Here is a 24,751-nt window from a genome sequence, read left to right as displayed (position 1 = left end):
CACTAAACCAGAGGTCACTCACCTCCGTGTTTTCGGCTCTCGAGCATGGGCCCAGATCCCCTCTGAAAGGAGGAAAGCTCTTGATCCACAGAGCATTGAGTGCATCTTTGTTGGATACCCTGATGGTGTGAAGGGATATCAACTCCTAATTTCCTCTACGGACAAGCTCATCATTGAGCGAAGTGTCAAATTTGAGGAAAGTCTCTTGCATGCACCTCAAGCGCCGCATGCAGACACTTTTTATCTACCTCATGTCCGAGATGATGACTCAGTGCACTCAGATGCAGATACAGATCATGCAGATGCCGAGGAAGAGCATGCAGATGCAAAGACAGAGTCTTCAGATACAAATCTAGTGCATGGAAATGATGATCCACATCCAAGCCCAGATCGGGCTTCCAGCAGTGAATCATATTCCCCTGTCATAAATCAGAGAACAAGGAGCTTACGTGACATATATGCACAAGACCAACCAATTGCTAGAAATGGTCTTGTGGGGGATAATTCTGATCTGCAGAGGACCAGATCAGAGTTTATTGAGCCTCCTCTTGTCTAGCAGTTGGTCTTATGGGGGATAATTCTGATCTACAGAGGACCAGATCAGAGTTTATTGAGCCTCCTCTTGTCCTCATTGCCACTGAACCATCGCCTTCCTGGCATTGTCATTTGGTTTAGTCTTCTGATCCACAGTCTTATGCTGAGGCTGTTGGGCATCCATCTTGGGAGTCCGCCATGGAGGAGGAGTATAACTCCCTCCTCGAGAACCAAACTTGGGATCTGGTCCCCCTTCCTTCAGGAAGGAAACTTGTCCGATGCAAATGGGTCTACAGGACCAAGAGTGCTGCAAATGGGCAAATCACTAGACGGAAAGCAAGGCTAGTAGCCAAAGGCTTCCAACAAGTGCATGGCATTGATTATGACGAGACCTTTGCTCCAGTAGCAAAGATGGATTCCATACGCCTTACACTTGCCATTGCGGCTGCCCAGCGGTGGGAAGTACATCAGATGGATGTGAAGAATGCCTTTCTTCACGGAGACCTAACTGACGAGATCTACATGGAGCAGCCACATGGTTTCATTCAGGATTCATCTTTGGTCTGCAGATTGAAGAAATCTCTCTACGGCCTTAAGCAGGCCCCGAGAGCTTGGTACGCGAAGATGGATTCTTTTCTCTTATCACAAAACTTTGTAAGATGTAAGTCTGATCCGAATGTTTACATGCTTAGGACACATGATTCTCTTCTTATCTTAGTTTTGTATGTAGATGATCTCCTAATAACTGGCAGCTCGGCTTCAGCCATTGCTACAGTCAAGAGGGCCTTGCATGATAGGTTCTTGATGAGGGACATGGGTCCATTACACTTCTTTCTTGGTCTTGAGATCAGCCAGAATGCCACAGGCATCAAACTCTCTCAGGCTAAGTATGCACGGGATCTCCTCGAGAGATTTTGCATGACTGACTGCAAGCCAGCACCGACTCCTTTTCTGTCTGGGGTCTGCCTTGAGGATGGAGGTGACACTCCATTAGTTGACATCACTCTCTACCGACAGCTAGTGGGGAGCTTATTGTACCTCACCCACTCCAGACCAGATCTCTCATATGCAGTAGGGGCAGTTTCCAGATACATGCAGGAGCCGCATGAGCTACACTGGAATGCTGCCAAGCGCATCCTCCGATATGTGCAAGGCACCATCACCTTCGGGATTCACTATGCAGCAGGCACTGCATTGAATCTCCTTGGCTTCACAGATTCTGATTGGGCGGGAGACAACATTGATCGCAAGTCCACCTCCGGATATTCACTCAGTCTAGGATCTGGCCCTATCTGTTGGTCGAGCAAGAAGCAGGCTGCTATTGCTCTCTCTTCAGCTGAGGCTGAGTACCAAGGAGTAGTCAACATCACCATTTAGGCTCTGTGGCTAAAGCACTTCCTCACTGAGTTGGGCATCCAGTTCCACCAGCCCATTGTCATCTAGTGTGACAACCAGAGCACTCTCAAATTTTGCAGGGATCCAGTACAGCTGCAGCGGACGAAGCGCATAGAGATCCATATGCACTACATCAGAGACTTAGTACATGATCGGGTCATTGATTTGCAGTTCTGTCCTTCAGCAGAAAAGATTGCAGACATCTTCACCAAGACATTCACTGAGCAGAAGTTTCGCTCTTTGCGCGATCATCTTGGAGTGAAGGACACGATTGCTTAGCAACTGTATTTTTCTTCCTCTTTTCTTTTGATTACATTGTATTTTGAGGGGGGGGGGTTTCCCACGAGGTTTTCCCTCTTTCCTCAATTTTAGTACAAGTTGCACTGTATTTTGGGTGACCTTTGGCTTTAGTTGCCAGGGCCCATTTTCTATTTTTCCCCATAGTGGTGTTCAGGGGGGGTGTTGGAACTACTACACACCTACATGCAGACTCTTAGTTAGAGCATGGGACTGCATGCAAGATTCCTTTTGCATGTTGGAACTACTACACACCTACATGCGGACTCTTAGTTAGAGCATGGGATTGCATGCAAGATTCCTTTTGCATGATTTACTCCTTGATTTGCTCCTTCTTTAACTCCGCAATTGACTAGTTATCTCCAGAACTTGTTGTAGGTGTTGAGTCTTCTCATTGATCACCACTATAGTGCATTACCTTGGGATTTTCACCCAGTGATGCTATATCATGAGCATTGTAACATATTTTCGAATGTATCATTCTTTTCTTCTTTCGATTTTCTTTTAGTGTTTTTGCTCTGTAACGCTGTGTGTTCAACTTTTACTAGCTAGATTCATCTCTGCAGGTTTTCTAACACATTTACAAACCGGAGGTATATTATGCCATGGCGCAGGTATATAATTGACAAAACGTATACAATATTATGAATGCCCAAAGCACATGTAATAAAAACTGCCACGCGTATTAAAAATTGTATGTCATATGGCGTAGCAGAGATACATAAGCGGTATAGGAGCAGTGGTGTTAGCTCTGAGACTTTCAACACTGAAACACACTCATGCCAATGATGCAGCACACAATAAAAAAACACAGGAGTGGACATACCATTCTGTCCAAGGAAAAGATTTCAACGGGTATCGCAACTCATTCCTCCACGCAACAAAAATACCAATTCCGCTGCACATATAGAATACCAATAGAAACAAACATATCCGCAGGCTCTGTCAAGAGAACGCCATGAACTCGTACTCCACACTCCTCAAAGTCGAAGGAGAACGTCCAGAATTCCGCAGGCTCAGTCACCTCAATCGCATTGAACCTTTAAACATGTTGATCTTAGCATTACGCAGGATGACTGTAGACCCTTCCTTCATAAGATCCACTTGCTTGAGTGTTTAATTGGCGAAGAAACAGACATCGTTATCTTCAAGGCCAGATATGAGGTACGCAGGTGAGACTATAGACAGGTGACAACAATTTGAGATCCCTGAAAAGCTGAAACAAAAAATCCCCAAATAAGATGTACTAGGAAATACATCAACAAACAAGCTCCACATGGTCTCTAACATCCAGAAAAATTATGCTACAACAAATACGTACATATCATCAAAATCGTTGCCTATATTGGGATCTTCGTTACCAATATCACCCTCTAAGCATTAAAATAAGACAGAAAAAGCATAACATGTCAAGTAAAGATTTTGTTTGAGCAATGGGTACTTTTTTTAGTAGGCTTGTGATAGAGGAGTTCGACAACCAATGCCACTAACATCAAGGTACATAGAAGGCTTGGTGCTCTTGATTAAATACTAGTTCCATACCCTAGTACATGACAAAATGCAATGCAGCATTGCAATCCCCCAATCCTAAAATCTTGGAAAACGCTTAAGCCTGCTGGATTTTGAGTGAGATCTAAAATTCTACTTTCTCCATATGAAATCCAATGAGGTGAAAACCACTCTCAAACATCTTGAGTCATTTCATGGTAATGTTAAAAAATCAAGTAAAAGGATAAAAATGAAAGATAAAGGAGAATGTCACTTTTACTTTAAGAATTTAACATTAGCATGAATTGCATAGCATTAGTAGGGCAATATGGTTAAATACTAAGCTTCTTTTGTCATAAATCACAACGTTTTTGAAAAACAAATTGCATTCAAAGGGTCCTTGGCAGTAATGTACAAAGCCAGCTGGTTCAATGAAAAAAGGTTGGCTCGGTACCAAACCAGCCAAAAACGGTTTAGGTCGCCGGTTCGAACTAGATGTGGCCTCAAACCGGTCGGACTGACCGGTTTACACTGGTTCGGTCCGGTCTTGATAACATTGGATGGTGTCAGGAGTCCAATGGAATTGACAATTTATCCATCAAAGTCATGGTTAGAGTTTTATGGCAAGTTGCAACTCAGTTGCTGAAGCCATTTAGAGACACATTGTGAATTTGGTCTGTGGGCATGAAAACCAAACCACCCCATATAAATGAGTTTTGTAAGCTCCACCAAGTGTTTTTGGTCAAGTTTCTCATGAGCACCCTACCTATAACCACCCAAACCAGTTTTTTGCAAAATGGACCCTTGGGGCAAGAATTGTGTTGGTCCCCGTTGAGAAAAACCCTAGCTCCAAAGATTGTGACATGGGGAACTGTGACATTGGGCACCATGACCTTGACCTCAGGAATTATAACATTGGCCTTGAGAATTGTGACCTTGGCCTTGAGAATTGTGAACTTGAAAACTTAGACATTGTGACGTCGAGACTTGTGGCTTAGTCCTCCAAAATTGTCACCTTAGGAAATGAGACCCCAGAAAATGTGGTCTAGGGAACTTTGACCTCAAAAACTTAAGAACTCTAATGTCGAGAATTATGACCTCCATATCTATAAACTTGGCCTCTTGAACTGTGACCTCAACCTTAGGAACTATGACATCAAGTTCATCAACTATGACCTTGAGCAATGAATTTTCCTGGTTCCTTAAGTTTTTCTACTTAAGATTATCATGGTATAGCAACTTGTTATAGCAACTTGTTGTGCCACTTCTCTTTTATATCTTCATAGTCATATGATGTAAAGCGTAAACTGGCTAAATCATTGACACAATCTTTTTCTAGGAACTTTGGCATTGACCTTAGAACACTGGCCTTAGGAATTGTGACATCGACCTCCAGAACATTGGCCTCAGGAATTGGGACCTCGGGAACTATGACCGCTGGAACTGTGACCTCAGAAACCATGACCTTGAGATTCTGACCTTACAATGGCCTCTAGAACTGTGACCTCAGCCTCGAGAACTATGATCTTGCAAATTTGTTTCGTTCAATGACTTAAAAACACCAGCGACACATCACAGTAGGCATCCTTGATGAATTACGTTTGGCCAAAGATTTGAGAACACCAGCGAGACATCACTTTCCTTGGCATTCAAAGTTTTAAGAAGACCAACGAGGCATTGCTGTCCTTGGAAAATTGTTTTCGCTCAATGCTTTTAAAAGACCAGCAATACATCACTGATTCTTCTGGGGATCTCTGCACTTCGATGTGATCTTGATTGGTTATTCTGGTAATTCTATTGAGGATCTGCCATTGTCGCTTTGCAGGCGTGTTAACCTCAAGTCTCTTGCATTGAATAACAACATTGTGAAGCAAGTTTATTTCCTATAAATCCAGTGGAGCATATAATCTTTGTTTGCACAGGTTTTAACGGATAGTGCTTTCAGTGCGACATGAGCACATACACAAATCAAATCTTCTTGAATAGGAAATTGAATAATACGATATGATTGGATCGTATATATTCATGCTTTGTTCATTCGTTATTGCTGCATGTGCTCCACATTAAAATACATATTGCTATTCGTGGATGAGAAACAGGTGAAACTTTGAATGTGATTTGTTGAGAGTGTAAGTGAACCGTCCCCAATTTTCATATGACCTTTTTAAGTTGCTTACAGACAACAGGTTGCTTGACGATCTTGACACATGTTTCCATTTTCCCATATCTATGTATGGGCTTCGCCCTATCTAATTTATTTGATGATTTAATATTTAGTGCCCTTTTCTTTATATGGTACAGGCTCTAATCTACTCTACTTGGCTTGTAACATTTTTCTATTATTTTGTCTTATTTTTTGAAATATATATTTTTCTATTATTTAATGATTGTGTTTCTCTTTTTTAAATATATAATTTTCTATCATCTCATGCCTGTGTTTCCGCATGTTCTGTAATTTTGAAGTTACCATCCCCAAAACACATGCCAATTTCAGAAACTTTCGTTGTACCCTATTTCATGCAACATAATTTTGGAATGATATATATATAATTGACTTGCCTCATGAGCAATATAGAATATGCATGTGATGCCGAGAAATTATGGTGGTATAAAAATCCTTGGTAAAAGTATTCATTATATATGATCCTGGATAAGCTGGCCAGCCAGTTAAAGTCTCGCAGATCTAGATTTTAAATATTACTACATGTTTGGTATCCTGTGTATGTTCATTAATTGATTTTAGTATATAATAGTTTTTTGGTTATTTTCCATCTTGTATTTTTTGCAAACGTGCATATTTCATACAGATTTGAAATCAAATGTCTTTTGTGAAATGAATAGTTCTCAAGGCCTTGTGTGGACATCTTGTTTTATTCTCCATGCTGCATTGCACCCCAGTTGGTAAACTTGCATTTCCTTATCCAGGCCATTGATTCTCCCCATCACCTTTGTTGAATGATATGTAAACCTGACCTTCTATGCTGCCATGAAGTAGTCCATGGCCTTGGCACTCCAAGCAGGACATTTGTAGGCTGTTCATGCATTCCGGAGGACTTTGCATGCATTGAAGCCATCTTTGAGCATGTGTTTGGAGATCAAAAGTTCATGCCAACTTTTTTTCTTGTGGCTGGTTCTAACTTCTTAAGGTTCCTGATCCAAATATCTATGCCTCTCAAGCTGTTGTTTCCAATAATTTAACTTCCCAACTTGAGTTTTCTCCCAAAAAAGGGCAAAGAAGTGAGAAGAACGTCCAAAGAGCATGATACTGTTGAAAAACCAAAACATAAGGCAGATACTGATATTCCATTCCTAAATATGGAATGCCAAAAGAGAGTAGCAGTAGTAAAGTTGAAAGTTAGCAGCTCAGAAACTACAATTCAGAAACTGATTTCATGAAGATTAACAGCTCTATTGGTCTTAACCATTCATAAATTGCTCACTTTGCTTGACCTCTCGACTCCATTGGGCCGATTTTGGGTAGGCACTAGTCCCGTATCCTCCATCACCTCTTTATTTCGCTATATTACAAAAACATTGTTTTGCCAAGCCATCTCTTCACATCACCTTGAGCTTAGATGCGTTTTATCTATATTGGTTCTATTGGTAAAGCAACGCAAGGTTAATAACTAGAATAAAAGTCGATAAAGTGATAATGAGCTATTCAAACTATGACATTGGGGTTATGGTCTGCACTACGACATGAGATAAGAACCCTATGGGGAGCATACTAGACAGATTATTTCTGAAACTTTATTCTATGGGACAAATATGATAGCAACCATTCAATGGACCTTTTAGCAAATTGCGGAGGCAAAAGAAGAGAGATCAGAGGGCAACAAGCCATACATTCATCCCCAAAGCATTGGAAATACCAACATATCTGTATTACTTTGGATAATTTAATGTGTAGCTTAAAGTTTTTGAAGTCTTTACACCATTTATTTTTCCATCCTTGCAAGGGATGTCCCATTTGTTGGGATTCATGGTGTAAGAAGCACTAGAATATGTAAGTACAATGCACCGGTGCAAGTGTCTTGAACAACTTGTTATCGGAGGAGTTATGCATAATTACATCATCTCCTGCGGATTCCATCCAAAACATTCTGTTTTTTATTTTAGATCTGGTTCTCCTGTGATTGGTGGTGCAAGTGGCCAAGACAACCACTTAAGGTGGTTTTGTTTTAACTTACTCCAGCAAGCTCGACTAAGGAGCATCAGTGACCGAGGGGGGATCATTTGTAAAATGATTGTTGAACTGAACTAATATCCAAGATTTTTCTGAGCCGACCTAATTGTTGTAGCTTATAATGATGTGCCCTCAGTCCACATGGATAAACTTTGCTGCAGAATTGTTCACTTAGTACCTTCCTCTGGCATATCTTTCACATCAGCAGAAGCAAACGCAAAAGTGGATCCTGTGGATCGTTATACACAAGCTGCAAATTTCTGGTTTGTCCCAGCACACCCTCTATTATATCATCCATCATATGGCATATGAATTCTATGAGATATTAATCAGGCCAGCATATGGTAACAAGGAAGAACTCCTTTAGAAGGGTTGTGACCCCTGCAAAGTCTATAATCATGATGGAACGATGAAGCATAGCTATCTATTGTTTTGTCTAAGCATTTAAGGGGATTCAAACTTCTCATTATGATCCGATGATACACCTTTTGCAATTTAGTAAATTCCTCTAGATTATGAATGATTGCCATAGATTAATGGGTTGTCTGCAGACTCTAGATTATGGATTATTGCCATAGATTAATGGGTTGTCTGCAGACTATGACATGTTATCATACAGTCACCCAAATTCATGATTTTTGTAGGAATATATATGCATTGGATCAAGTGTTGCAATGGAGGTTTCTTTGTGTGTGCAAGTGATATTGAAGCAAGCAAAGTATTTCAGTAAGAAAAGATTGGGCAGCAGATCGATTTGAATTGTAGGCTACAGCCCATTGTTACCTCAATCTGATCACGTCAATGAATGACAATAATAGGGGATATTGCTCGTCAATATCCTCTATCAATGTCATTTAGCATCAGTCTACTACAAAACTGATCAGTATTATGGTATAATAATCCCGATCTATATCTTCGCATCAGTGGTCTACTGATAGAATAGTACCCTGCCACGATACAGAGCCGGGTTCGATTCCCGCCAGGTGCAAGAGGTTGATTGAAGTTTTGAACTGTATTTACTGATGATTTTTCTGTAGTCGAAGAAAATATATTTATAATCATACTGGTCTTCTCTGTTTTATCTTTCAGTTAGCTACGTTAAAAATTATTCATCAGGAAGAATATCAGCTGTCGTTGTAGTATAGTGGTAAGTATTCCCGCCTGTCACGCGGGTGACCCGGGTTCGATCCCCGGCAACGGCGGGTGTTACAGGTTTGGAGGAGCCATCTGTTCTTCCTTCCTGTGGCTCCGAGAACCTTTTGAGGCTGTGTCATCTGAGGTGAAGTAAATTTGTAGATGTGAATACATGACCATTTTGGCGGATTCTAAAAACCGTGTGTAGGTTGATGGCGTAAGATGGATTGTTTCCACCGTTATTTGCGGAGGGGATAATATTCCTCGCCGAGGTTTAAATTCTTTATAGACATATTTTATTCTGTATGACCTGTCTCAGCTGTGCAAGCTGTGAGTGAGAGTCTTAAAAAGATTTTACCTGGTAAGAAAGCTTCCTAAAATCGAAAAAGGGCCTCCGCAGCAATACAGGGAAAAATTAATTCTGGGGTTTGTCGCTGATATCATTTGAGGATGTTTTTTCGACAAAAACTATTTTAGTTTTGGGTTTTATTTGAGATCAATTCGAGAGTTTAGTTGGAAAAAAATATTTTAATCACGGGATTTATCGGTGATGTCGTTCGAGGATTTATTTATAATTTTTTTCTTGGGTTTGTTTGAAGTTTCATCTGATGTTTTATCTGTTATAAATTTTACTTTCGTCTAGGCTTTGTTGGAGGTCTCATTTAAGGGTTGATCTGGAAAAAAAAGCTTATTTTCATCATGGGATTGTTGGACGTGTCATTTGAGGGATTATTTGGTAACATTCAAAGTTATATTGAGTGTGTAATTCCCTTTATGAATGAATGGTGTGCTCAGCGAATCTTGCTGGGTACAATGAGGTTTTGTCAAACATTGATATCAGTTGTGGGGTTTGTTGGAGGTATGTATGCTTGTAGGGTCTATTGGTAACAGAGAAAGTTCAACTGGATGTCTTAAGTCCTTTATGGATGATTAGTCTTGTCATGAATTCTTGTTTGGTACAACGAGGGCTTGCAAAGCCGTTATGTATGAGTGAAAGGTGCTCATCACCAATTCTTGTTGGATACCTTAAGGTTTCCTTGATATTAGTTGTGGGTTTTGTTGGACGCATACTGAATGTCTCAAGTCCTTTTATACATGATTAGTCTGCTCATGGTTTTTCGTTGGATGCACAGAGGGTTTGAGAAACCTTGATGACTAATAAATGAAAAATGCACAGGAAGCTTTGCAGAGGCGGGACGAAGCTTACCTGGATGCATTGGAAGCATTGCAGCTAGCCTCTGCGACGGAAACAATGGCTCAGATTGTGAGGTCAGTATATTGATAGTGAAAAGATGTGAATTTTTTAAATTTTTTGTGTAGATTAATGAAACGGGTTCTTTTAGATGGTCTTTTTCAGTGCTGTAGCTTAGAGAATTGGACAATTTCGCCGAGATTCCTAAATTAGTTTGTTATTTAATTTAATTCATCTGGATTCAGCTTATCCTGAAAAGACTGTACGAAGTTGGTCAGATTCTGACTGTAAGGTCAGACCAGGTCGGTCCTGAAAGGCGGTAAGGTCCTGACTACAAGGTCTTACCGGGTTGGTCCGTCAGAGCTCAGATAGGGTCTTTTTTCTATCTTTTAGTTTGCAAGGAGCAATGATATATTGTAATTTTCTGATCCTTTAATTGTTATGTCATCTGGGTTTTGTTCAGGATACTTGGATCTTGTATTACTCTTGTCATTTTTATGAGTGTTGTAAACTTTATTTTATCCTTGTAAAAATGTTTTGCACAGAGGTTCACTAAAAGTTCTTTGTCCCGGATTCAGGAACCTTGCTGAACTCTGTTCTTCAGCAAAACCCGAAGCTCCTGAAACTTCTATAGAAAGTTTCATGGATTTACACGGGCGGGTATCTAAGTTCGTTGTCGATATGAAATCGTGGACTAAAAGTATGCCTATTGATAGAGGCGAGGCTTCAGATGTCAAAGAAAAAATGTCGGACTACTCAGGGATGTGGGCTTCTGCTGCGGCATGGATAGAAACAACCTTGTCAAGTGATATGAAGAACTGCCCTGTTAACCCTGAGTTAAAACACCATACAGCTGCGGAAGAATCAACGTTGAGAACGGTGAAAAGCTGTCTGGGTAGGGCATCTGAAGATGCTAACAAAGGCTCATTAGGAGGTCTTTTCACTCGAGGTTCAATTCCTTCTATATCTGCTAAAAGACCATTAGGTCAATCTATGTCCTGTTCTAATAAAATTTTATCAAGGACATTGGCAGAATGTAACGAAAATGATGACAACCTAATATCAGAAAATAATCACAATCTAAATTTGGGTTCAAATAAATTGAGATCGACAGAAATCTCAGACCAAAGGTTTCACGGGAAACAACCAGTCCCCACAGAACGACAGCCTGTTAATGTGCCTGACTCAAAGAAAAAGAACAACTTGTTCCACATAATAGCACTTGCAAAGCAGGTTAAAATCGAACCTGAAAACTGGTTTACAGGGTTCTTGGAGAAGGCCTTTGACAAAGGTTCAAGAATTGTCAGGTCCTCGGAAGATGCTGGGAAAAGTCAAGGAGATTCCCATAGGGTTCATAAATGGCTTTTTAGGATTCAATTTTCATCCCCTCCAAAACTTGAAGAAATTATGAAATAATGTCATAATCTATATGACAAAACATACACAAACCACGGAGATTCAACGTATCTTGCAGGAACGATCAGAAACAGGAGTAGAGCAGATCTTTAAAATGAATACAAATTTTCTATACATTGGATTGAGATGGTCTTTGAGAATGAATGCTTGAGACAGTTGGCTTGTGACCAGGGAAAAAAGGAAAAAGAAAGAGTTTATGCATCAGCATTGCCAATGGTTACTGATAATAGCATAAAGGTATGTGACTTTTAGGTAGCATTTTTTAGCATTTTAAAAGTATTCTCCTTTCCAGGTTTAAAGGCTAACTAATCCAATACTATTTAGGATAAGAATGAGCACAGTGCACTACTTGGATTAATAATAGAAATATAGTCTCGGATAAACACTATAATGAGGCAAGAAAACCATTAAAACAATTTGACATGCAAAACTTTTCTTATAATTCTGAACACAGATTGAATGTTACAACAGCATAGACGAAACATATTGTTTGCTTCCATATTTCTATCAACACTTTATTAGAGTTAGCCAATACCAGACTTTCAGGAATACGTTTTTCTCTTACCAATTTTTTTCATTAATGGGTTTTTGTAATAGGAGAGAGCAGAACTTGTGAAGGCTATAAGAAAGAGAATTATTACAAATCTAAGAATTTGGAGCATCAAAATATCAAATATCTAACATCTTGAGCTTTGGCAATTGTGTTTGATCAATCAGGATGAACAATTAAGTCTTTCACCTTGATGGGTGAACTCAATTTTCAAACTCCCGTAACATACAGATGGAATTTTTGGCTGCCCTGACATGTGCTAAAATATGCCTTGCCTGCTTCACATCTGTAAGAGAAAGTTCCGAGTGTTTTATTCGACCGGATATTACATGGGAGATTTCCTTATAGCGCTTTCTATGCATCATTGTTGATGGAAGCAAAACCATTTTGTTAAATAGTAAAAATATTTTGGACACTGGCATCATGCAAATATGAGTAGAAATTCCTTTTGTGGGTGGAGAAGGGGAAGAATTACTTGATTCCCTCCTATATCTATATACCCTTGTTATTCACAGTCCTTTAAAAATAATGCTTTGAGTTTTTTCAATCGAAACAGAGTACAAATATAATGTCAGTGGATTTCTTCAATGGAGATAAAAAACTTTTCAAGTACAATGTAAGCTTTTCCAATGAAAACATAAATGATGTTTCGTGGAAGTGTTCTCAACAACTAGCATGGCAATTTTGGTAACAACAAAATCCATATTTAAAAGCTTAAAATGCTCAAACAAACAATCACTTGGTAACATAGACTATGGAAAGTAAAATATTATTTTGACGAAGTTTTGACTGTTCAAAGACACAGTTTGCATAAAGATTTGAATGATTTGAAAATTGGCAACACACCTTTGGGTTAGCAGAGCTAAGGAAGCTATGATTGTTGCTAGGAGTAAATGAAGACACGAAAATTGTCTTGGAGATCTTGATTGGATACATCTCCATCACATAAGACAATGGACATCCACCCGAGCTGTGACCTACAAGAGTCACTTGCCATACATTTAAAGGGTAACTAATCCAATACTATTTAGGCTAAGAATGAGCACAATGCACTACTTGGATTAAGAATAGAAGTATAGTCTCGGATAAACACTATAATGAGGAAAGCAAACCATTAAAAAAAATTGACATGCACAACTTTTCTTATAATTATGAAAGCAGAATGAGTGTTACAAACTTACAATGGCATAGACTAAACATATTGTTTGCTTCCAGATTTCTATCAATGCTTTATTAGAGTTAACCAATACCAAAATTTCAGGAATGCGTTTTTCTCTTACCATTTTTTTTCGTTAATGGGTTTTTGTAATAGGAGAGAGTAGAACCTTTGAAGGCTATAATAATGAGAATTATCACAAATCTAAGAATTTGGTTCATCAAAATATGAACTATCTAACACCTTGAGCTGTGGCAATTGTGTTTGAACAATCAGGACGAACAATTAAGTCTTTCGCCTTGATGGGTGAACTCAATTTTCAAACTCCCATAACATACAGATGGAATTTTTGGCTGCCCTGACATGTGCTAAAATATGCCTTGCCTACTTCACATCTCTAAGAGAAGGCAGTTTTGAGTGTTTTATTCAACCGTATATTACATGGGAGATTTCCTTATAGCGCTTTCTGTGCATCATTGTTGATGGAAGCAAAACCATTTTGCTATATAGTAAAAATATTTTGGACACTAGCATTATGCAAATATGAGTAGAAATTCCTTTTGTGGGTGGAGAAGGAGAAGAATTACTTGATTCCCTCCTACATATGTATACCCTTGTTATTCAGAGTCCTTTAAAAATAATTCTTTGAGTTTTTTCAATGTAAACAGAGTACAAATATAATGTCACTGGATTTCTTCAATGGAAATAGAAACTTTTTCAAGCACAATGTAAGCTTTTCCAATGAAAACGTAAATGATGTTTCATGGAAGTGGTCTCAACAACTAGCATGGCAATTTTGGTAACAACAAAATCCATATTTAAAAGCTTAAAATGCTCAAACAATAAATCACTTGATAACACAAACTACGGAAAGTAAAATATTCTTTTGACAATTTTTTGACTGTTCAAAGACACAATTTGCATAAATATTTGAATGATTTGAAAATCGGCAACACACCTTTGGGTTAGCAGAGCTAAGGAAGCTATGGTTGTTGCTACGAGTAAATGCAGACACGAAAATTGTCTTGTAGATCTTGGTTGGATACATCTCCATCACATAAGACAATGGGCATCCATCCAAGCTGTGACCTACAAGAGTCACCTGCCATACATTTTATGCAAAGAAGTCAATGCCCTTCAAAGGTCATAAGAAAATCAAGAATGAGAGCATGATGAAGCTCAGTGCTCTCCAAAAGTTAATTAATGTATAACAAAAGGTTTCAATTATAATTACAATCACATGAACCAGGTCTAAAATGTCTTCTCTAAGGTCATCTATCCCAAGTCTTCTAAGTGGTAAGTATAAACCCTTTTAGCCCATGTCAATCCCCAAGCCTGACCTTGAAGGGTTGGTTATTCCAATCCAATAACACCTCAGTGTAACCAGAGAACAGAAATGCTACTTGAAGACCTCCACAGTATAACATAGGAATTTAACAATAAAAGGGGTAACATAGGAATTTAACAATAAAATGGGATTTATGTTGGAGTTGAACTGAATTTAATTAGGAATTTCAAGAATATTTGAAAAATTGATAGATCGGAGTGAAGTTACTTGTTTAGCCTCACCCATATCCGCCAGATTTGAGAATGTTCCCAAATTCTACCCACGGCTAAAAGGGAAGTGAAGGCATTGGTCACAAGTCCCATCCCCACACTATCTTAGAATTGGTGTGTCGTTGGCTATCCTTTGGATCTCATGCTTGGAGAGAAATCCAATGAGAGAATGTATTGAATATGTATTATTCATTAGGATCTCATGCTCCAGATTTGAGAATGTTCCCAAATTCTACCCATGGCTAAAAGGGAAGTGAAGGCATTGGTCACAAGTCCCATCCCCACACTATCTTAGAATTGGTGTGTCGTTGGCTATCCTTTGGATCTCATGCTTGGAGAGAAATCCAATGAGAGAATGTATTGAATATGTATTATTCATTAGGATCTCATGCTCGAAGGGAAATCCAATGAGAAAATATATTGAATATCTATTATGCATTTGGATCTCGTGCTCAGAGGGCAGTAGCAATTAACCATGCTAAGAGCTAGAAATTTTGAATATTGTCAGAATCTATATGACAAAACGTACACAAACCATTGAGATTCAACATAGCTTGCACGAACGATAAGAAACAGGAGTAGAGAAGATCTTTAAAATGAATACAAATTTTCTATACATTGGATCGAGATGGTCTTTGAGAATGAATGCTTGAGATGGTTGGCTTGTGACCAGGCAAAAAAGGCAAAAGAAAGATTTTATGCATCAGCATTGCCAATGGTTACTCATAATAGCATAAAGGTATGTGACTTTTAGGTAGCATTTTTTAGCATTTTAAAAGCATTCTCCTTCCCACGTTTAAAGGCTAACTAATCCAATACTATTTAGGCTAGGAATGAGCACAGTGCACTACTTGGATTAAGAATAGAAATATAGTATCGGATAAACGCTATAATGAGGAAAGAAAACCATTAAAACAATTTGACATGCACAGATTTTCTTATAATTCTGAACGCAGATTGAGTGTTAACAATGGCATAGACTAAACATATTTTTTGCTTCCAGATTTCTATCAACGCTTTATTAGAGTTTGCCAATACCAGAATTTCAGGAATACGTTTCTCTTACCATTTTTTTTTTGTTAATGGGTTTTTGTAATAGGAGAGAGCAGAACCTATCAAGGCTATAATAAAGAGAATTATTACAAATCTAAGAATTTAGAGCATCAAAATATGAAATATCTAACATCTTGAGTTGTGGCATTGTGTTTGATCAATCGGGATGAATGATCAAGTCTTTGGCCTTGATGGGTAAACTCAATTTTCAAACTCCCGTAACATACACATGGAATTTTTGGCTGCCCTGACATGCATTAAAATATGCCTTGCCTGCTTCACATCTGTAAGAGAAGGCAGTTTTGAGTCTTTTATTCAACCGGATATTACATGGGAGATTTCCTTATAGCGCTTTATGTGCATCATTGTTGATGGAAGCAAAACCATTTTGTTAAATACTAAAAATATTTTGGACACTGGCATCATGCAAATACGAATAGAAATTACTTTTGTGGGTGAAGAAGGAGAAGAATTACTTTATTCCCTCCTATATCTATATACGCTTGTTATTCACAGTCCTTTAAAAATAATGCTTTGAGTCTTTTCAATCCGAAATAGAGTACAAATATAATGTCACTGGATTTCTTCAATGGAAATAGAAACCTTTTCAAGCACAATGTAAGCTTTTCCAATGAAAACATAAATGATGTTTCGTGGAAGTGGTTTCAACAACTAGCATGGCAATTTTGGTAACAAAAAATTCCATATTTAAAAGTTTAAAATGCTCAAACAAACAATCACTTGATAACACAAACTATGGAAAGTAAAATATTCTTTTGACAAAGTTTTGACTATTCAAAGACACAATTTGCATAAAGATTTGAATGATTTGAAAATCGACAACGCACCTTTGGGTTAGCAGAGCTAAGGAAGCTCTGATTGTTGCTAGGAGTAAATGCAAACACAAAAACTGTCTTGGAGATCTTGGTTGGATACATCTCCAGCGGATAAGACAATGGGCATCCACCCAAGCTGTGACCTACAAGAGTCACCTGCCATACATTTTAAAGGCTAACTAATCTAATACTATTTAGGCTAAGAATGAGTACAGTGCACTACTTGGATTAAGAATATAAATATAGTTTTAGATAAACACGATAATGAGGAAAGAAAACCATTAAAACAATTTGACATGCACAACTTTTCTTATAATTCTGAATGCAGATTGAGTGTTACAACGACATAGACTAAACACATTGTTTTCATCCAGATTTCTGTCAACGCTTTATTAGAGTTAGCCAATACCAGAATTTCAGGAATACGTTTTTCCCTTACCACTTTTTTTCGTTAATGTGTTTTTGTAATAGGAGAGAAGAACTTGTGAAGGCTATAATAAAGAGAACTATTACAAATCTAAGAATCTGGAGCATCAAAATATGAAATATCTAACATCTTGAGTTGTGGCAATTGTGTTTGATCAACCAGGATGAACAATTAAGTCTTTCACCTTGATGGGTGAACTCAATTTTCAAACTCCCGTAACGTATAGATGGAATTTTTGGCTGCCTTGACATGTGCTAAAATATGCCTTGCCTATTTCACATCTGTAAGAGAAGGCAGTTCTGAGTGTTTTATTCAACAGGATATTACATGGGATATTAGCCTCACCCATATCCGCCAGATTTGAGAATTTTCCCAAATTCTACCCATGACTAATCCCTGATCTTTGCCATCTCTTAGAAGGCCATAACTTTTATAGAAATGCTTATTATGAATAATAATGAGAGGCATCCTGAAAACATGTAACATTCATAACTTGCATGGGACATCCTTAGTCATGTCATCTGTCATCAGCTTTGATCTAGTAGTTATACAATTATTGTTGTCGATCCTACCAATTATTGTTAAGTTCCAGAGAATCCATTTACCTTCTAATCATTCCCGAGGTTGATGATATAATATAGTAGTGGCTTTGCATAGTGTGTAATTGAATTGATTCCATTTGTAGGGGCTGCCCTGTTTATCCCATTGGAGGTGAGATCCAAAGCAGTCACTTTGTGCCCCTTCTGCTTAAGCAGAGTAATAATTTTATACCAACACCATGCTCCATGCCCAAGTCCATAAATCAACACAGTGTGCTCTTGGATTCCTTTGCCTTGCTAACCAATTTCACCAAAAACAAATACTCATATCAGCTCATCATGAAACTCCAGTTCTGAAGATCGGAAACGAGAAAATGAAAAAAGAAAAAGACGCTGTTGAAGTTTACTAATTGGATTACCTGTACATGAAAAGCAAGCAGAAGAATGACGCCAAAGGTACCAACAATCCTACTCCATTGCAGCACCATCCTAACTGTAAAGCAGAAAACAAACTCCAGTGGCTAACTCCTCTCTCAAAATCTGTGAGAATTAGATGGGTATCTTCTACAAGGGAGCATAGGTTCTTAAATATAATTGGTAAAGGAGAGAAGGGGCCAAGAGAACTGTACACAGACTATCTCAAACCGAGTAGGAACACATGAAAAGTCAAAGTTGATATTGTAGAAAATCATTGGAGGATGTGAGAGCTTAGAAAAGCTTCTTTCTAGACCACCTGTCATCCATCTATGTGGTTGGATTATACGTTAGACGATTGCAGAGTGTTCAACCATTCGATTAGGCTAAGGTAGTTGGCTGAAGTAAGCATTTGGAGCCTAATTCCTGAAGCTAATAAAAGAATTTAAGGCTTAACAGTGATGTCCTAACCAAACACCCACTAGGGCAGAAACGATGGGTTTATTTTGAATCCTCTTAAGGACATTTGGAAGGTAGATTTGTGAGAATTCTTGGCACATTTTTAGGGTTAAACGCTTGGCATAATTTTGAGGGTAAGTCCGGAGAGTTGTTGCAAACAACTACAAATATTTGCACTTACAAATCTGAGTCAGCTTCTATGAGTTGGCAATGTCTATGCTTTCAACTATCCCTTGAAATGAGTGAATTTGGATGCACAGTTTAAGTTTATCCAAGACAAATAGTCCAACGCCAATTTGCATCCTTTCTTGAGGCTACTGTGGAAGATTTGTTCTACGAAACTACATCATACTTACATAATATGCACCTATTTTGATCATGATGTGAATTTATATTTTGTTTAATAAGAACTTCTTTAGAGAACCTGAATTATGCTGGTTATCTAACATATTAATCCAACATGTTTGCTAAGTTTTGCAGTAACAACTGTACAACATCTATTGTTGATTACCATAGAAGCTGCCCAAATTGTTGTTATGATCTCTGTCTCATTTGTTGTCGTAAGCTCCGAGAAGACCATCAACCTGGTGTTGATGAAGCAGAGTCTGCTCAACATAAATCTCAAGAAAGAGCTAATGCTCTTGTTCAAGACAATCTTCGTGCTTTAGCAAGGAGATCTGGCATTCTCGATTAGAACATTTGCTTGATTGACAACCACATGAACCTTGTGTTGTACAATATTTGTATTGACTGTAAAGAATTTAAGGAGCAATAATGTTGTTTTTGATGAGCCTAACAAGGATTATCAAATAGACTGTTTATTGTTCCCTGTGGTATACATTCTTTGGATCTTGTTTGTTCCCTTAATTATAAGTGCATAAAAATATTAGATTCATAGTACATGGTACCATTAATCATGTGAGCCATTAATCGTTAAGTGCAAAGTGGGGATTATCAGGCATGTATTCTAGCAAAAAAAAATTAATAGAAATAGAAAGTCCAATCGGCTAATTTGCTTTGCCAACTGTGCAAAATCGCATGTATTACTTTGTTTAGGTTCCAAAGACTTTTTAGGGAAAATTAATAAGCATTGAGTCAGTGATTAAATTTAGGTGATTTGCAGAAGCACAAATGAAGCTTCTGTCAAATAGCTTAAAGGAAGAAATATCAATTCAATAATTAATAAAAAATATAGTCTTAGGCACCTTAAATCAATTTTAGTTTATACAGCTTTAGAATTTCATTTCTGCTACATCTCTGCATCTTATTTAGATTTGTCCATTCCCATGTTGCGATTGTTCTTCAATTTATGCCTTACGGTATTTCCTTTGCAACATCTCGTGCAAATGTTAGTTTACTTCAGCATATCAGATGGTCATTTGAGAGAGGAAATAAGATTATTATTGGGAAAAACCGGTTTGTTGGTTTATCAGACAATTTTAGATTCCCGGAGGACCGGTTTGTTGGTTTATCAGACAATTTTAGACTCCCGGAGGACATTTTGGAGGCACTGCACCAACGGGGTTTATTCTTCTTGGAACAGGTGATCAACAGTTGGAAATGGGTACACCCGACTTGAAGGGAGGCTGAACAACTTCCATTGATGGGGAAGTCGGCACATGCATGGCATTCATACATAAATAGAATTAGGGGCGCGGATCTATGTCGACATCCGAGTGGGCACACCCTTACATGGGAGGGCAGTCTTAAAAATGACATGGTGGTAGTAGCGGATTTCTATCAGCACATCATGCACAAGAATAAAGAATATGCACCACGCCCATGATTTTTGTCGATCTAGAGATTACCCGCACCTTTAAAGGTCATCCTTTTATGCTGGTTGCTGGTTGGAATGGAGAAACCGCTTACTGACATGGGACAATTTGTGCAAACGTTGTTTTCTTGGACCCCCGAGTATTGTGTCCTGTGTGGCGGGGGTAATGAAACGGTAACTCATCTATTCATACACTACAATATTGAATTACATATCTGGTCTATGATTTTGTCGTTTTGTCGTCTTGCAGGTTAAATTTCAAAGTATTTCTGTCCATTGAACATGCTTGAGATGGGGTGCCTCCGGGGTAGGGACTCAAACCTTCATTCCGTTGTTTACCTTCTAGGAGATTTGGAATGCACACAACCACTATATTTTGCATCGGGTGTCGATCAACGATTTCAAAATCTGTTAAGTTATCTTATGGCTGGAGCTGGAGCATATGGCATCAAGGAGACAACGCACCATAGACATGTCTAGACGCTTCTTAAATCTTTGCATAAATTTGTCGGCTGGATTCTTTAATGGTCCTGCACAGCAGGGACAATGTGGGTGTGGGGATGGTCGTGCATCAATGAACACACTGGCTACAAGTTACACTGGAATCACTGGAATGGGGGAGAGGTACAAACTCCAGGGCCGAGATGATAGCCCTCTGGGGCTTATTATGGTTTGTAAAGGAAAAGGAGTTCCAAAATATTCATATATACGGGGATTTTAAAACAATCATTGATGGATTTTCTGGTATATCCTGTTTCGACCCTCCAGAACTTCGGGGATGGAGAGATCAAATCAGGGATTTGATTCAGAATTTTAGGAATTTCACTATGATGCACATATACAGAAAATCAAACAGGACTGTTGATGCTCTTTCAAAGATGGAATTGCGCGATCCAGAGGGCTTCATTTTCTACAACTTTATTTCAGATGATACAGTAAGGGAGGAATGCATAATTGTTATCCCGTAGCAGGACACGGTTTTGGTCATTGTTGTTGTTATGGTCATTCTTGATCTCTGCTCTTTACATATTTTTGTTTTTGGGAAAATGAAGACTTCTCAACATTTCCATTTCTGACCTTAAGAACATTGGATTGGATATATGCATATTTTAGTAGAACCAATTTTCGAACATTGGATTGGATATATGCATATTTTTAGTAGAACCAATTTTCAGAATGCTTTGAATAAAATTCCAGTCAGTTTTTTGCTTATGAAACAAAAATATTCTTAGTACTTAAAAGTAAATTATTATTATTATTTTGTTGGCTTGAACCACATGTCTTTGAATATCAAATCTCTTAATTTACATCATATTTAGTAATATGATTGAGTTATCCCATGGACTATTATTATTATTATTATTTTATATTCAATTGCTATATCTCTCTATATAAAGTTGATGTAAAATTAAGGTGGAAATTAAAGTATTTTATTTATGGCCGACATTGATTTATTTTGTTATTACTATTATTACTATTTTTTAATTTGGTAATGTAAATATTATTTTATTATTTTTAAATGTAAAATTATTACACAACATCTCCTGCATACTAGGCTTAGAGTGTTTTAGGCACAATAATTTGAATATTATTTTTTTCTAAATAAATAAAAATGATTAATTATAATTAATCAATTTAATATTTTCAAAACAATACAAACATAAAATACAATGATGTGCCACACACACAAAATGTATGAATTACATCTTTATATTTAGAACCCAATCAGTGTGTCTGGTATCAATGGCTTTGTTCTCATAAATCAATTGTCAAATTTTTTCGGAAGAATTGGTAGCACATTATGAGGATACAAAGAGTAATACCTTAATTATCCAATTGATAAATCTCAAACAAAAGGGTTCAATGGTAGAGAAAATTGAGGACTTTCAAAGATTGAATACCAATGTAACTAATATTCCAGAGGAGCATATGATTGATGTTTTCATAGGGACATGTTGACGGTGTTGGATGCCGCCAACAACTAGGGGGTCTCCCCAGTGTGAGGTCCCAATTAGACCTCACACAGTTTAGGATAGGATCCCCATCCGATATGTGGGCCGACTACCACCATGAATGTTTATCTTATGGCTACTGAATGTGTAGCCGTTAGAGTAAGAACAAAGAATAAATGTCTGGATTACGAGAGCGAGGTCAACCCATGATTGACAACTTGCAGAACGAGATACAAGGATGCAACAACAATAACAAAGAGAAGTATGCCACGATAAGGATGACTGAGACGAAACCCAATCAGATACATGAACAAGAACATGCTAGAGGTTAGTCGCAAATTAGTTCACAACAAGTCACCGACATGGCATGGAGTAAGAAAGCAAGGATTCAAAGTAGACATGCAAGCAATGAGTTACAAACTAGTTCATTAACCTATTACTCACATGAAAACACACAACCATAATGGAAACACTGAAGAGCCAATATAACCAAGTTGAAATCATGGGAATCAAGGCAGAAGACAAATCACTTTTTATTAAAGTTGTTGCAAAGACAAGTACATATTATGCAAACCATCAAAACCCAATAGTGGAGAATGGGTTGCTCCTTCCATTATTTGATACAAAACCCTAGCCTGACTACAACTCACCTTACTAGCTGCCAAGAGCTAAGTGCCTCTAGCTCTCAAGCACAAATCATCTTTCTTATTTTAGCCCCTACTCAAGTGCTAAAGTCCCCCTGTAATTAGGCATGAGGGCACATTTATAGAGATGAAGTGATTGTTCACGTACTGTGATCCTTGACCTACCCTCATGACTCTTGAACTTCCTTACTGCTCTCTCATGCCTCTTGCCTAGTACATGCTCCATTGATCTCAACATAGCTACTGATACCATGATAGGAACATTTACATATTGATAGAAGAGAAAATGTGAGGAGAACAAAGAAGGTTATGAGAATCCTTAGGGTTCTTGTTTCCAATAGTGGAATCATGGAGACTTGCATAGGCTATTGCCGCTCCTTTACATCCAATCAACTTAGAATTCACACTTTTGATATCATTAAATGGTTCTTGAAGCTTGTATAGAGCCAATTTATTTATCAGTTGAAACTCTATTTCTGCGAGAACTGTGATTCCTCTGCACATGCCAACATCTCGTTCCCTTTTCTACCTTCTACAATTCTTCGATGTGACATTGTTGGCTCAATTCTCCAAGTCTTCAACCTTGGCACCAATTTGTACATTCCACGATCAATATTGATTTGGTTCAAAAATTCCCAAGCACTATGCATAAATAATCGTTGACCCTTATATGTAAAACAGGTATAACATGTCTCAATGAAATAAGAAATACTTATTGTGAATAACATTGATTCATGAAACCCAATAAAGTATTTGGTGGTGTGATATTCTTTCAACATCGTTCCAAGATTGATATCCTTTTCCAGCCCGTCCCTCTATTAGCTACGCATTACATTCTCAAATGGGCATGTTATACCACAACTTTGTATGTAGTATTCATGGTACTCCCCTTAGTAGCACTTTGTATGACCACCCCAACATTTAAATATAGATTCAAGGATAGCCACATTATCATGTACCTTCTGCATATGTGGTGATGTGTGATCCAATGCGGCTGCTTCATACATGTATCAATATCGCTTGTGCCCCATTCTTCCATCACTACCTTACAACACCGTTTAGTCATGTTGTTTATGCGCCAAAGCCAATTATGGCAACGGCCCATACAAATTAGTGGTGTAGTTCATGGCTAAAGATTTCACTTCAAAATGAAATTCATTGAGCTATATTCATTCTACCAAATCATTTTGGCAACGCTACATTTTCCATTGTGAACCCCATACTGGCAGTGGCGCAGTCAGCTGAAATTCCGCTTTTATTGTGTTAACATGATCGAAACTTATATGAGCCCTTACTACTATCACCATATGCTTCGTGTGGGCACTTGAGGTTTGCTCTGGCGCCCTTTTGAAGACCACTCAATAGGCATCTTCTTACACAACCCCATCAACCTTCGTGACATGTTTGGAAGTATTCACCATCACTCGCTTTGTATAATTAATTGGAGGTTTCTTCTTGGATTAAAACGGAGAAAAATATCTCCTGCATTCTCTTGAGAGAGTACCAAAACTCACCCAATTCCTGTGGTTTAATACCATTAGTGTTGACAGTAACGTGCTTGACATTGGGCAACTTTGTATAATGATGGAGAGCACCATGTATAAACCTATTACCTCACACGGTTGTGAAGCAAGTCCCCCCCTTTATATCGACTTCATGTGGCCCACTTCCAAAATTAACATCCACATCCATATCATGAGTAGTCGCCAAAGAGGATGGGTCAAACTGGCCATCAACTTTTCCAAGTG

General features: G+C 38.1%; 1 protein-coding gene and 1 non-coding gene across 6 annotated transcripts; both read left to right on the top strand.

The window, feature by feature from the left end:
* Positions 1 to 9,030: 9,030 nt before the first annotated feature.
* Positions 9,031 to 9,102, top strand: TRNAD-GUC (transfer RNA aspartic acid (anticodon GUC)). Its single transcript has one exon. It is a non-coding gene; the product is annotated as a tRNA-Asp (tRNA).
* On the top strand, positions 9,037 to 20,781 carry LOC149180360 (protein CORTICAL MICROTUBULE DISORDERING 2-like). Of its 5 annotated transcripts, XM_089416077.1 has the most exons (5): positions 9,037 to 9,395; positions 10,212 to 10,303; positions 10,472 to 10,642; positions 10,805 to 11,879; positions 20,109 to 20,781. In XM_089416077.1, exon 4 carries the CDS (start codon positions 10,869 to 10,871, stop codon positions 11,640 to 11,642), a length of 774 nt encoding a protein of 257 aa, XP_089272203.1. In that variant the 5' UTR covers positions 9,037 to 9,395; positions 10,212 to 10,303; positions 10,472 to 10,642; positions 10,805 to 10,868; the 3' UTR covers positions 11,643 to 11,879; positions 20,109 to 20,781. The 5 variants fall into 5 exon arrangements, with proteins under 5 accessions (XP_089272203.1, XP_089272202.1, XP_089272200.1 ...); XM_089416076.1 differs by having other exon boundaries at positions 10,472 to 11,879; XM_089416074.1 differs by lacking the exons at positions 9,037 to 9,395; positions 10,472 to 10,642 and having other exon boundaries at positions 9,406 to 10,303.
* The last annotated feature ends 3,970 nt before the right edge of the window (positions 20,782 to 24,751 follow it).

The sequence above is a fragment of the Pinus tabuliformis genome, chromosome 3_2, assembly GCF_031772625.1.
Source record: "Pinus tabuliformis cultivar Carrire ecotype Pingquan chromosome 3_2, CPIR1, whole genome shotgun sequence".
Classification (NCBI taxonomy): domain Eukaryota; kingdom Viridiplantae; phylum Streptophyta; class Pinopsida; order Pinales; family Pinaceae; genus Pinus; species Pinus tabuliformis.
This window is presented reverse-complemented; position numbering and strand designations above follow the sequence as displayed.